This window comes from Perna viridis, chromosome 6 (genome assembly GCF_037379345.1).
Source record: "Perna viridis isolate PV_CMFRI_1.1 ecotype Kerala chromosome 6, ASM3737934v1, whole genome shotgun sequence".
NCBI classification, from domain to species: Eukaryota; Metazoa; Mollusca; class Bivalvia; order Mytilida; family Mytilidae; genus Perna; species Perna viridis.
In genome coordinates, this window is record NC_142450.1 from 42273985 (window position 1) to 42289635 (window position 15651).

Sequence of the window (15651 nt, forward strand, 5' to 3'; positions counted from 1 at the left end):
ATGGAATAGGTGCACTGGAAGGGTAGTCGTTCTCTGCTTGTTTTTAGAAACACTCGCCGAGTTGCTCATAAAAAGTCAAGTCAAGGGTAGAGAAAAGAGAAAAGGAAAACTATGACACGTTGAACAAAATCAGTTATCATGGTGCAAATGGATACACTACAACCATCCACTTTTTGAAGAGATGATTTTTGTAGTATCATTTATCTAAATATACGACGAAGTGTATGTGTATGTGTATAAAAATATATTTCTACTTTTGAAAAAAATAAAATTATAAAGAATGCAATCAGTGAAAATGTTCCAGAACGTTTTAACTATTAAGTATCAATTACATTGACATTGATAAGCGTGTTTGTGTGCATCCCAGATTTTGATTTTGCATGAGCCTTTGTAAAAGAATAAATCAAACCTTCGTTAGTAATTAGTTTCTTTCTTCATTTAAAGTTATGTTTATTCATGAAAATACTTTAAGCACTATTAGAGGGTATGACAATAAAGAAGAAGAGAAAACAATTTTTAACATTTTTTACAGTCAAAGAATTTAATTTAATTTGAAACAAGTCTTCTGATTGGTTGTTCCTTTTTTACAATGCAAGATATTTTGTATAACTTGCTTTGGTATTGTGACGTCATTAACGTCGACTAGTTTGTACTTCCAGTTTCAAATAGTCCAAAACACGATAAGGTTTTATAACGAACAAAATCTTAAAATTTGGATTTGACTCAATCAAAAATTGAAATACTCGATAACCAGGTTTGAGACAGTTCACACTTTTTATAAACTGTTTTGCTTCAGGGTAAATCTTATAAACTGTTAAAAAAATAAGAACATTTCTTACATGTAATGAACTTTGTATTGTAAATTCAAATTTTAGTGTTTTGTGTTAATTTGAAATTGCAGGTATTTGCCGATCACCGTATTTGAATTTGCAAAAATTGCTATTGAACAGTGTGGTTTGCATTGGCTCTGCTGTGCACCATTGATCCATTTTCTTAATGGGCAGTGTTTTCCTGGTGAGAAAACTCCCCTAGATGTGCAGCATAGCTCAGATTTACCAACCTGGTGGGGACTTGCAAAAAAAAGTCATTACAGTTTTGAAAATATGGCGGAAAAGCTTAAAAATGAAGGTTTTACAGAGTAAGTCCGATTTATTTATGACGCTTAATATATTTCAGATATTTTTAAACAATTTTATTTCAGATGTAACACGCTTTCTGGTTTATTGAAAAATTTCGTCCATCATCTCATAGATCAAAGTTTGAATATGACTGTGACATTATCAACCTTTTGCAATGATTTACTCGTTGAATTTTGATCCTAAGTTAAATTATAAGGAATTGTTAAATTTGTGTTTGTCTATTTAAAATAACTTCAATGCCAGTGGAGTTCACCTGAACATAATCTGCTACGCAGGTTATTTAGTGTACACCACGTGATTGAGGTTACTTCTTCATACTCCGAAAAAATATAACAGTCACTCCTTAAACGTTTTTGACAACTTAAGTTAGTACTAAATAGACAGACAAAAATCGTCATGAATGTTTTCTTATCTTTTATTTATAACGGAATACGATGATATCTCCATTTAAGGCACTACTATACGTGTTCTTTCTTCGAACAATGCGTCTTCATTATTCATGTACGTTCTAGGTAATATATTACAGTTTTTAAATCAATTTCTTTTTTTCAGGACTTCTTTGACAGACATCCATGTCACGCTTAGTCCTTATTTTGACCAGGACTATTTCTTACCGAGAACATTTGTTTCATGTCTAAGATTGACCGATCTTCCATTGATTTTCAACACGGACAACATATCTCCTGATATAATATTTGCCACTTTATGTCACATTTTAGAAAAGGAAGATATATCTGCATCTAATTCTAAAGAAGCTGTAAGTTATATTATGAATTTAAGGCTGAATTCTTTATTGGATGTAACAAGTAAAATATTAGGCCTTATCTTATTTTTACTAGACCTTTTATCTACTTTTGTACCCAACTTCTTTCAAATATCTACAGTTTTATGATTTTTATACAAGCTATCGTTACAATGGAAAAGATAATATGGACAAGCAATGAACTTATTTGTTTTTCAGGCTTTTGTCGATTGTCTACGTGCGGCGAAACAAAAACTTGACAAAATCGATATTGAGAAGTAAGTTTCCTTAGCCTGTGACGTGAACGTAGTATTTAAAAAAATACATTTATTTGTATTTCTCAAGGCTATATAAAATTGAAATCCTAGCAACATGCCTAAGTGAAGTTGTAAAATTATCTATCATTATATCATTATGTTAAATCCATATATCGTTTTTAAATAAAGTTATCATAAAAAATATTATATGTATACAGTTTTTAACATTGTGGTTTTCTTTAATTAGAAACCTGGATTTTTTTTGTTGAATGTGCAAAATGTGTACTTTTAGACAACATGAAAAATTATCAAAAATAATTGTCCTAGCGTATAATTAAGAAGGAATATCTATCTTAAATGAAGTGGGCCTTTTGCAGATTATTTTTTGTAAAGTGTAAAATGATACGTTTCAGGAACCTAGATTGCGCAGAAAGGTCATTCTGGATTGCAGCCGATATAATGCAAGTCATGCTCAGTAGGCCTAGCGGGTCAATTATGCCTGACAACGTACTTACATTAGGTTGGGAGACTTTTCTTACTTGTCTCCACCTATACAGTTCTTTTGTTATTTCCGGTAATTCAGCGCAACAAGAAAGAGTCGAAATCAGAATTGAATCTATTCAAGAAGGAACAAAAGTTTGGTTGACACAGAAATTTCTTAATTGTAGAGGTTCAGATTTGAAGTCATGTTTACAGGTAAGTAAAATAAATGTATATAAATGGTTGTTGTTTTTGACCATTTACATTTTCCGCTGCATGAAGTGAGCATACCTTAATTTTAAATTTGCAAGGTCATAAATAATATATTTCCAAGCTGTTTGAAGCTGTAACATGAAGTCGCAAAGGAACATATAAAATGTTAAGGACGAATGTTCGTAAAGAAAAAAATCGATACAGCCAGCAACTTTTGGAACATTCTAAAAAAGTCGTTTATAATATGTATTTAATTTGTAATTTTTTCATCTTTTCAAAGCTTGCCACTTTAAAATATTTTTTTTATTGATTTTGTAACAAACTATTGTTGAATAAATGTTAATTATGTTGGTAAAAAATGAGTGAAATCGTATGTAAGTAATATAATAATTCTGTTTCTGTTGATGGATATAGTCCTCATATAAAAGTATAAATAACGGTTTGTTTTCCGATTTATGTTGAACAGGTTTGGAATCAGATGTTAGATATAAGAGTGCATGAAGGTCGTATTAAGAGTCAATTCATAACATTAGTTTCCTCAGCTTTAGAAGATTCTTTGATGGCAGTTGACAAGGTTAGATTTAAAAAAAAAAACACTGACTACATTTCTACAAAACATTTCATGCACAAGAATAATCTCAGTATCAGTTTAATATTTTGTGAGACATACGAATCATGATTTGACTTCAAAGGTAGAGCAGTGATGCAGGAGAGAGAATTCCAATATCATAATACGACAATATATTCTTATGTTTTGCCATTAGACTAAAAGAATAAAAACCGGAGTCTAAATGGAAGAAAATTCATTGGTAATTAGGATGACCTAAACTATGTAGCTTAAGATAAAATGTAACACATTTACTTTTGTTTCTTTGTACGTGTTTTTTTGGTAACTTCACGTTCTTTGTTGTGTGTTCGTATTTTCCCTATCGAGTTATTATGCTTGAATACATTTTTTTCTGTGCGAACTCTGGTTCCATTAATTTCCTTAAAAAATAACTTACAATCCAAAAAGGCAACAAAAGAAAATACAATTAAATTAAACTTAACAATTCTTTGCATCGCTTGTATTGAAATAAAAAAAATCATTTTATTTAAAATCAATAATAAATCTATACAGAAATGTCCATTATGCTTATATTTCTGAACACAAAATTTGTTTGCGTTATAAAACAATACTTTCACGAATAAAAGTGTTTATGGTTACACGTGTTAGTTTTGCGTACTTACTGCCTATTAAAGCGATACACCAAGTACGTTAGATATTATATGTCCGATATTCGATTTTCAAAAGGTTCAATTTCAAACGGTAAGATTTTAACATTTGAAATTCATTTGATATTAACTTCAGGTTAATCTAAAACATGTAAACTCTAAATGAATATCAAACGTTTTTTTTCCGTTCGATATTCGTTTGACATTTGTTTCCGGGTTATACATTGAATAAAATATGGATTTGAATATCAAATTGATCATCAATCTGGATTTTTTTATGTTCAATATTTGTTTGATATTCGTTTCCGGGTTATATATTGAATATAATACGGATTTGAATATCAAATTGATTATCAAATGAAATTTCTTTCTGTTTGTCCTTAGTTTACGGGTTTTATATTGAATAAAGGCAGAATTTGAATATCTAATTGAATATCAAACTGGAACTTTTTCTGTTTGGTATTCAATTGTCATTCGTTCCGTGTTATATTGAAAATTTAACCGTTCTGAATATTGAATATAGAACTGATTTTAATATCAAATTGATTATCAAACTGGAAATTGTTCTTTTGATAATAAAAGAATGTAAATAAATTTACAGTGTTATAAATATCGAATATCAATCGTACTTTATCTCCGTAAGCGAAACACTTGTCTTGTTTGGTTAATATAATCGAATAAGGGAAAAGAAAGACCAATCGTGCTGTCTTTTGAACTTGAACTATCTTATTTTTGTTTTCTTCTGTTTCAACTTTCCCTTTTTTAGCTCACCTGGCCGTAGACCAGGTGAGTTATTGTCATCACTTAGCACCATAGTCGTCGTCGTCGCCGTTGATAATTTTTCAAACATGTTCTCCTATGAAACTATGAAACTACTAAATGGATTATTCATTATTGTATCATGCACAAAGTTTAAGCTTCGAATTTTGATTCTTCGAAAAACATGGCTGTCGTTGATAAAAATAGAACGCCAGGGTAAAAAAAAATATCTAAAAAAAAAACCAACATTAGGTTTAGGCGAATTCTCACAGGGTAAAAATGTTCAGCATGATGAGAGTTACATTTGTGCCGATTTTCAACTGATGTTTGAGTAACTGCCATTTTTTGACATTTTCATTTTATAATATTATTTAAAAAATCTTCAACTCTGAAACTGCTATTCAGAATAAAACTTGGTAAAATAGTACCTGCAAAAAAGTGATGCTTGGAATTTTTATTGATCGAAATCATGGCCTCCGTTACTAAAAATAAAACTTGTGGGTGAAAATGCTATTTTTTCCTGAAGTATAGAAAGATTAAAATGAAGATGAAAGGATATCCTGAGTATAATGGTGATAACGAAATTTGTTATGTATGGTCATTTTCCCGCCAATTTTTACACTTGCTCAGATTTCAATGATATTTGGTTTATATGGTAAACATGGTATCCTTTATAATTTTTTAGGCGGCCATTATTAAAATGGCTGCCTTTTTCGGAACAATTTTTACACCTGCTCGGATATTTGGTTTGACACGGTATTCTGAGTTAAATGGTGATGATGAGAATGTTATGTAAACATGATTAAACTTCAGAATATGTTTTTTGATTATGCGCTTATGCCATTTGTATTTAAGTTTACACCAGACTTCATACATGTTTGTCAACACCTATAAATAGTAGGTTATTCTAACTTTACATATACGGACATTAGGTATATCAAGTTAGCATCCATGTAATCGTATTAAATTCTGACTTGCATCTTCCACATTAATGACTTGCATTTAACTTTCCAGACAAGTTCACGCCTTCGCAATTATGCCTGGATTGGATTATATTTACAAATGCATATGCATGTATCAATAGAGATTGTACATTACAATCCAGGAGGGGCACACCTTCGTGATCACAAGTTTACTTACGTTTTCCATGCCCCAAACCCGGTGGGATCATATAGCGTGTCGAGAACTCATGCCCACGTTTTTCCATGGGTTCTGGAAAGGCTTTTTTTTAAAGGAATTTTAATGTATTAGTTTATAGGGCATTGTTTGCAAGATGAGCAAGCAATTCAGGCCCTTGAGAGCATCTTGTTTGGTAGCACATCTCAATATTGAAATAAGATTTCTTTTATGAAAAATAGTTCATTTTTTCGAAAGTCATTACTAAAAATATTTTATTAAAGTAAAACTAAACAGCTAATTTTGTGAGGTTTAATTCTGAGACGTGTAGATATATATATATATATATATATATATATATAACGTCTCAGAATGTGACGACTCTATTCTCTACACTGCTCCATCGGATCAAATTGATACAGGGATGATAACGTAAACTTATAGAAGGGTCTGAAAAATTCCCAACGATGTTAGAACTGTCAAATTTGCGAAGCAAATTTTTGTCGTTCCCTCCGCGGGACTCGAACTCGTACTGCTGTGTCATCTATGGCAACACCGCCTGCATTAAGTCAAGCGCCCTAGACCACTCGGCCAGCTAGGCAATATAAAATATAGCTTTCGCTGGTCGGGTGATTCCTCCTCGTAGGATTAATCTAGGCTGTAACTTAGTACACGATGTATGGTAGTACGGGACAGTTCATCTAGGTGTTATTATGTAGGATAGAGGATCAAATTAATGATGCATGTCACAACAAATCAATATTATACAACGTCTCAGAACTATATATAGTTTTATGAGTTTTATGCTGAGGAAGGATATCTGTTATCCGAAATATTCAATTTAAATTTTACCATCTTCTGGTGATGTTAAACATATTTAGACGCTTATATATATATATATATATATCATGTTGTTTAATTGTGACGCGATATGTGTGTTTTGTTTTTACAAATATACTAATCTTATATTAATATTGTAAAAAGCGGTATGCTGTACACAAACATTTCCCTTGCTGTAATACTGATTTGTCACTTGTGACATGTTTTGTAAAAATAGCTTGTAAAGGTCGTAGGTTTTTCCTACAAAAGTTACAGAATCATACAGATATATTTAAATAAACTTGATTTGCCAGCAAATTGTATGTGTATTATATTTGTAGTTAGTTTTCATCTGATTTTAAAAACCCTCCGAATCTTTTCCAGTTTATCCCAGTCAGAAAAAAGTTGATATATACATGTATATTACAAAATTACTTGTTTAGTTGAATTGTATTGACATGTACAAAATAAACATGCTAATTGTTCCAGAACACCGAGGAGGATTTAGTGAAAACATACTACCAAAATAAAACGAAGTACTGCAGTACTATGGTGGAGGTGTTAGACAGATATGTTAAAAAGGTATGGTTTAAAATTTAGTGTTGAATGCATGCAAAAGCAGACACTCATGAACAAACTTATTAAGTGCACATATTGAATAATACTTTTTAATAATAAAGTACTCGCTGTTTTAAAAGTGCAAACTATATACTTAGCTTACCATTGACAAAGCGAAGGTACTTTTCAACAACAAACCTTCGAACAAGTTTAATGGTAATATTGTAACTTAGACAATATAGATATAAACAATAACTGAACTATAGATATATATTTCATTTTTATATATTTCTTTTAACCTTACAATAACGAGAACATTTGGTATACACTGTAGATTCTTGATAAAAACAACAAAGATTAAACAATAGAGAGCGCTTCTTTTAACCAGCGTATCGTCCGTTGTTTATAAATTAATACAGCACGAATTACAAGATCAAACAAATGTGATATTTAAAAGCATACTATTAACGTTCGAACTTCTATTTTCTGCATACAGATATCCGATTTATTTATGTTCCAATTCCGCAATCTTTGAACGTTTCTTTTGACTTGAGGGTTCAGCTGATTGGTTTTAACTGGCCTATGGCCAGGTGAGCTATTGCTATTATATCGTCGTCGTCGTTAACAATTTTTTAAGCATCATCTCCTCTGAAACTACTGAATGTATTTGAATGAAACTTATGGATCCGTCGAAAAACATAACCGAAGCTACAAATAATATAACAAAGAGGTCCGACAGCTGTTTTTTATATATCTCAAAAACATAAGTTTTAACAAAATTCTGATGATGTGAAAATATTCTGCGTGATGGGATCAATCTGTGGTCAAATGTTGACCCATGGTGGACTTTTTCATCCTCTATCAACTACAACAAAAACAAGAAAATATGACAACACATCTTCGACTATCAACTACAGCAGAAACAAGAAAATGTGATTACACATTATCGACTTACAACAACATAAAAAGTGAAAAAAAAGACTACATTGTTTTTTTTCATCAATGTGTTATAATTTTCATAGCTATATCAACACACTAAGCAGTCAACTAAAAAATCAATCGGTGTCTATTTCATATAAATCTACAAATCTGCACAAAACGCCCGATATGATTTTTCAACTGTGAAAAAAGAAAAAAAATCATGATCGCTGTTACTAAAAATACAACATAGGGGTCAAAATACATTTTTTTTGCAAATAACAGAAAACCGTTGAATTTAGCAAAATTCATATGATGGGTAATCAGAAGACGGATAAATGCAGAAATGTTCAAAATGATATGTCGTCCGAAGTAGAAGCTATGGCTCGTGATACAGATTGTTCTGTTGTTTTTCACATGTACAACTTTGAAAATCTTTTGGGAAACCATACGACGAAAATTAATAAAAGGTGGAAAAGTTATTTTTAGGGTATCCTGCACAAACTGATCATTTGAAATTTTTCATAGGTCAAAAACATTGCCGTCGTTACATAAAAATGAACACATTGGTCAGAATGAGTTTTACCAGAGGTTTTCAAAACATTTTTAAGGCATTTCAAACATTTTACAGTGCCTAACATACTCAGTTTAACTTATAGTATTCATCAATATATACTCTTATATATTGATAGAAGTTCATCAATATATACTCTTTGGTACAACAAAGCAGGATGGTTGTACTAACTTAAAAATAGGGCATAATTTGCCAGGTGAGCGATCCAGGGTCTTCAAGAGCCTCTTGTTTTATATCCATCACTATGTTATGTGCATCAATGTCTGTCTCATTTTTTGCTTATTCAAGACATTTGCAGTCGTGTGAATATTCAGAAACAACAGAAACAAAAAGTAGTTTTAATGCGAACTGAAATTATAGTGTATATAGGTTTACTTAATTTCATTAGAGGTAGGGCTCATTAATTTAACCACAATCATTTCAAGTGAACGATTCCCATTTTTCTACCTATGTAGGTCGTCAGTTCAAACATAAACTGCACATACAACAGCCATGAAGATATATCAAATATTGTAAAAAGCCTCAACTTGTCATTAAAATAAGCTTTGTAATAGGTGGAATCAATGAATAAAAAAATTGCAAGGCATATAAAATTGATATTGGAAGTACATGTTTTCAATTTCAAGATCATTATCTCTTGAATTGTCGTTCAAGAAGCTGACAAATGGTCTGTTTAATGAAGATTTGCTTATTTTCCTGGGTGTGTGCTAACTGTATTGTAGTCTGTACTTTGTTGTACTAGTCATAGTATTTTCATGATTAAAATATGTTTGCACTTTTGTACATGAAATAAAAAAGATTAATTTAGCGGCTCTCATGTTCAGCGGATTATATGTGCAGTTTATGCTTGAACTGACCTAAACATGTAGAAAAATGGGAATTGGTCATTGGAAATGATAATGAAGTCCGAGTTCATTCAATCAGCGTGTTTCGAAAAAAAAGGCTAGTGTTTAGTTAATTTATTTACAATATCGAAGGAATACTTCATACATTTACATTATTGAGAATGTCTCTAGGCTATACAGAGGGGGCGAACGTGGGAGTTACAGTCCTGGAAGGTAGAACCATTGAAACGATTTGGTGTTTTGTTATCAGATGTATTTGAACAAAGTGCAGACAAAGACATGTCTAAAGATTTGCTTTCAAGCTTGAAGTTTGCATTGAACTGGAAACCATTTTCTATTTATTTGAAAATAATCTGTGAGTACCACTATACAGACAATTGTTTCACTTGTTACGTATAATACTGCAATTCTCAGAATTAAACCAAATAAAACTATTTGTAAGAAATCAAGCCATCCTACAGGCCCATTCAAACAAATTAATAATAAAGTTAATGTATGCATAACCATTTCCTTCTAGCACATTTCTGTCACAAATTCTCGAAAAGAGAAAAATAAACTAGTGCATTACTGCGGGATAAAAAAATAAAGGAAACTCAGAAATATCAAAATAAAAAAAATGTCAAAAACACGTCATCGGGGATTATATTAGGTGATCTGGAAGGGTATTCTTTATCAATTCCCCCAGCACAGAATTGCCACCAATTAGGGATAATATATATTTATCAAACACACCGGATAGGAATCACGCCATATGATAATGTGCATAAAATTAAACGCATAAAAACTGATACTAAATATTTTTATCAGTACTATTTTTTTCTGCGTATTATCATTTGTAATTTACAGTAAGTTGCCAAAATAATATGATTCAAGCAAATATTATTATCACTTGTCTCAAATATCATGTCATCTTACATTTTAGTCAACAAAAGTTACAGCGCTTGTCTAACGCCAGAAACATGTTCTAAAATGAAGAATATGTGTGACAACATCGAGGATTTGTATCATAAAATAATTGATAGAACAATATCTGTAAAAGAACTCAAAATCATAAAAGATCTGCAAGATCGTTTTATTGTGGTAGTGCGTGATATGAAAGTTAAGGGTTTTAACGACCCCGTGACGAGAAAAGCTATCAAGTCAAGGCTTGCAGAACTAGATGCGTTTACCACAAGCCAGGACAATCTTAAGCTTGTTATAGATGTTTTCAAAAGATTTGATGGTAAGCATTAGCACGTGGGCTGAGAAACCAAGTCCACAACATATTTATTATTTCCAATTTGTAATCGAGGTAACGTTATACCTGCTATTTACGAATAAACTTACCGCCAGTAAAATAAACTAAGGAAAATTTAAGAAATTGTTTAAAAAAAGACTCACAAACTTGCATAAAACAATAATGTTATTATTTTTTTGAAATATGATAATTTAAACAAGCTATTATTTGAATACTGTAGATTCGTTTGGTAAAATTTGTCAACCCTATGGACATACTATTCAAGATCAATACAGCTTTGATTTTGTTTTATTGCATTAACAGAAGCTGAGAATTTGACCAGAGGAGTCCGATGTGATTGATGTCGGACATATGCAGCATATTCATTCTCTTTGTTTGATATTGTATTTAAAGATTTAAATGATACATTTTCATGAACGTGAAATTTTAGTCACCCTTATATAGATAAATATAAAAATCTTGTTTTGATACCAATGGACAGCTGATACATTGAGATACACGATGAGATAAAAGTATTTTAAATCATCCTTACTTTTGGTGACTAGTGCGCAATCTTTATTCCTGGCTTCTGGGTAAAATTGAATTTAATTAAACTTTCAGCTGACACGAAAGATTTAGAATACCATGTTAACAATTTTGCTGACATTGAAGAAGTTGCCTTAAACAATATAAGCAAAACGGGGTTCTTATCAGACAAGCCAAAGGAGATTGCATTCAGTATGTATAAAGACATATTAAAGATTGCACCAGACATTATCAAGTCTTCTAGGGGGAAAATTTTCTTGACGCTGTGGGACGAATGTGGAAGCAGACTCGTCAGGGAAAAAGGAGCACCTCTACAAATATCAGAAATCATAACAAAGGTTTGGAAACCAGTGCAAAAGCATTTGAATAAATTTCACAAGAAATTGAAAACTGGTGACGTTCCTTTCATACAATTTGAAGAGATGTGTGAGCGGTTTGATACCGAATCACTGCGTGAAGAATTTCAAATTATGGAGGACGGTAAAAATCCGAGCTGGATAAACGAACGATTAGATCAGATTGATTGTTACAAGAATTTAAGATGTTGTGGAGATATAGCAAGGGTTATAATCAAAATGAAAGACGTTTTTGGGTTAGAAGGTAACTTCGAACCGATTGAAAGAACTGTACAAATGGTAATTATGTTGTCAATCCTAAATTATACAATGTGTTCACCACAAAAAGTGCATTGTACAGCAAATTCTGAGATACAAGTTATTATCGACAATAAAAATCTAAGGAGCGCATTTAATATGAATAAAGTTTTCTACCAATTCTGCACGGCATTTGACTTGTGTATATTATACTCCAATCCGGAAAATACTCTCGAACTCCTCATAAATAATTGTTTTATTCAAACATGTCTATAGCTGAGTAATTTCAATTCTTATAATAATTCGTGCTTAAAAACTTGTTTATAATGACATGAATTAATCTGCGATACTTTTTTTCCTTTTCTTTCATCATTTGAAGAAACGTCTCGGGGTCAGCTTTTTAATAAGCCCTTTACAGAACCTTGATATTTGCCCTCTTAGGTTATAGTTAAATATTGTTCAAGATTTAAGAATTAGTTTCACAATATCATTTCCCGGATAGGTGTGTAAAAAAACGTACACAATTGTATAAAATTAAAGTGTATGATAGCTTTAATAGATAATTACAGGGATATGAAAGCTGTTTGTTATTGTTTGGCTAATTATCTGGAAAGAAAGTTAAAGGCTGCAAATGCTTCGACGAATCCATTATCGTCATTTAAATAAAATACAGATACATGTAGTTGGTCAACTACACATGATTACATCATAAAACACCGATAATGTTTTTTTTTTTGTTCATGCCAGCACTGTGTACGTGGTATTTTTTCTATTTTGTGTTATAATCTTGAGTTTGATTATATTATAGATCGAGGACAAAAATTTAAAAATGCAGACATTGAATATGGTTCACCATAACACTATTTCTATACTCGGAGACATCGACCACACGAAGGTGTTTTGTTTACAAAAGTTTATCAGTAGCAAAGAATTAGTTGATTGGCTCAGAGAAACAATGGCAGGTAATTTGTTAAACAAATGAAGATATATAATGTGAATATTGTGTAAGATTTTATAGGCTTACAATCCATGCACATTCTCGCGCATACGTTGACATCTAAAATAAAGAAAAAAAGATTAGTTTATATTAGTAACTATTAACAGGAAAATTGAGCGCTCTGTTTCTTCGTTATTTTTCGTGGTTTTCGTAATTTGGACATTTTTGTTATCATTTTGCATAAAGATACAAGATGAAAATATGAGTAAAAAACATAAGAACAGTAAAACAAACAAAACGAAATATAAATTATACTTGTGCTATATATAAAGCTTTAATGTCTTAATACGAACAGTTCCTCAGATTTCGTCTTTACAACATATTTATAAGAACAATCCTGATAAAAAATAATAACATTTTAAGCATTTTCGATGCCCATCTTCACACTCTAGCTTGCTTTCTAGAAAACGGTCTTCAAGAGTTGAAAGCGTTTGTAGACTTGGCCTACATATCAGCTGGAGATGATGCTATGTCAATAGCAAAAATTAGATGTCTTCAATCTGTAGCTATTGGTTATGCACCTTTGATATTCCATCTCGAACGAAACAGTGATTACAAAGGACTTCTTGACTGCTGTCAAAAAGTATGGAAAGCACTTGAGGCTAATCCAGATCTTCCACAAGAAATTGTAATTATTTTAATAGTTATTTAATTTTCTACGAAAATAAGTATGGTGGGTTCATTATTAAAATCTATTTGTTCATTTCTGATAAAAAAAAATTAAGAAATCATCCCACTATCTCAAAGTAAAAGCAAGGATACCGCGATTACAGCGAGGAAAATAATGTATATGATCCGGGGACAACAACTAGATCAACAACAGCAGCAAAAACAACAAAAACAGACAAATTTCCATAAATAACATTAAGTAAAAAAAAAAATACACTTGGAAACTAAAAAAAAATAATATGCAACCCGGCAGCACTAAAACCTGGTAAAAGGGGGTAGGTGCATCAGTAAGGTAAGCGTCCTCTACTCTGCACCAAATTACTCGTATTATTTCACATCCGGTTAAAACTGCCAAACTGGGAACAATTTTTTTATTAGTAACTATCAACGAGTTCATAATGTCGAATATGTTTTATTTCATAACATTTACATGTCAAAATGGCACTACGAACACCATTAAGGAATTTATTAACATAATTAGGGACCTGTTGTGTTTTCTTATTAATATGTTTGTTTCCAAAGCACGCTTTCTTCCAAAAACCTCTTGGAATTCATCACATTCCAACTAAACTCTGTTCTCTACTTCTCACTCTACTACACTATCTTGACAAAAAAGTCTTCTTGGCACTCCTGTTTCTGAACCTCCCTCATCATTATACAGACTTGTGGCCATAATTTTGGATATTGGTTTACACAGGCTCTTTAACCAGTTTGTGTATAAGGTCAAGATGAAGAAAAACGATCATTTCTTCCACTACCGTTTGTCAACAAAGGTATAGATGCAACTGATTTGGGTAAAATCCTTGATTATAAAAACGTCACAAACATTAATCGTATTTTAAAGACAAATCAATGCCGATTATTTCATATTTCTATCCTTTTGCATCATAGATTTTCAGTTATAAAAAGGCTGTTGCAGAACCTCGGGTTTGATGAATTCAAGGCTAAAATCCCTGACTGTTCTTGCAAAAACTCTCAAATCAAAAATGGTCCTTCCAGTCACGCCCGGTTACGTGTGATTAAAACAATTTCGAAAACGAAACTTTCCGTAAGGTCCTTTCTAAAGGTCCTAAGTACCGTGAACCACGCTTTGTAATTTGAAATTATAACTTTTAAGTTCTTATGGATGGCGTGGAGGACTACGCAAGAAAATGGATAAAACGAGAACAAGAAGACATTGATTCTCTGACAGAGTGGGTAAAGGCTGTGAGGTCTTTAATTTTGAAACGTTTGAAAGTTGTAAGTAAGTCAATAAGTGTCATTGCTACTTCAGTTTTCAAAGACTGCAATGTAGCAAAACATTGTTGACTATACATGCAAAATACGTTGTCGCACCAGCAGACAAAGCCTAAAACAACATTGTTTTTGTCTGCAAAACGTTTTACATCCAATGTTTATTGTCAGAGGTAGACGTAGAAAACAATAGCAGTAATTAGGAATATACTCTCCAAAGAAGATATTGTGGAAAACCATAATTTTTTTAAATTATTTAACTTATACTAGTAATTCATTTTTATTTTAGGAAGATACTTGGCACAATTTGGAATGGCTTAAAGTTATTGAAAGGTCACATGGGTCAGTAGAAGTTACATCTCTTGTTCAAGTGGAGGCTATCAATGCTTCTGGTGTCTATATGATTGAATATAAGGAGAAGACATCGAGTAAAAATCAAAACAACAATACCCTCTATGTTGGCACAAATGGCACGCAAATAGTATGTAAACATTCTTATGATAATGTAGCATGTTTTTTTTTTTTTTTTTTTTTTAAAGAGAAGAGTCAAGCATGTTAGTCTTTTACGTTTGGAACTAATAAAGCATTCGGTGGTCAAAACTGGTCTTTCATTTGAGTAATACAGTATCATCCTATCATACAAGAACTTTTTCTTTTAAGCATGGACGGTTTTCATAATATGATTTCCTTATAGTGAAAAATAAATTTGCCGCTAAAATGTCTACAAAATAACACAGTTACATTGAAAAAGTTGAATTTTAG

General features: G+C 31.6%; 1 protein-coding gene across 1 annotated transcript in view; it reads left to right on the plus strand.

The window, feature by feature from the left end:
* The window catches only part of LOC148615039 (E3 ubiquitin-protein ligase rnf213-alpha-like), a 124648-nt gene that overhangs the window by 23108 nt on the left and 85889 nt on the right, over positions 1–15651 (plus strand). Inside the window, exons 13-24 of the mRNA XM_088589642.1 lie at positions 902–1138; positions 1692–1896; positions 2101–2159; positions 2552–2834; positions 3298–3405; positions 7230–7322; positions 9807–9990; positions 10558–10857; positions 11473–12032; positions 12799–12952; positions 13392–13615; positions 15179–15370. Coding sequence (XP_088445768.1) covers positions 902–1138; positions 1692–1896; positions 2101–2159; positions 2552–2834; positions 3298–3405; positions 7230–7322; positions 9807–9990; positions 10558–10857; positions 11473–12032; positions 12799–12952; positions 13392–13615; positions 15179–15370 — 2599 coding nt within the window. The remainder of the gene's footprint in view (positions 1–901; positions 1139–1691; positions 1897–2100; positions 2160–2551; positions 2835–3297; positions 3406–7229; positions 7323–9806; positions 9991–10557; positions 10858–11472; positions 12033–12798; positions 12953–13391; positions 13616–15178; positions 15371–15651) is intronic.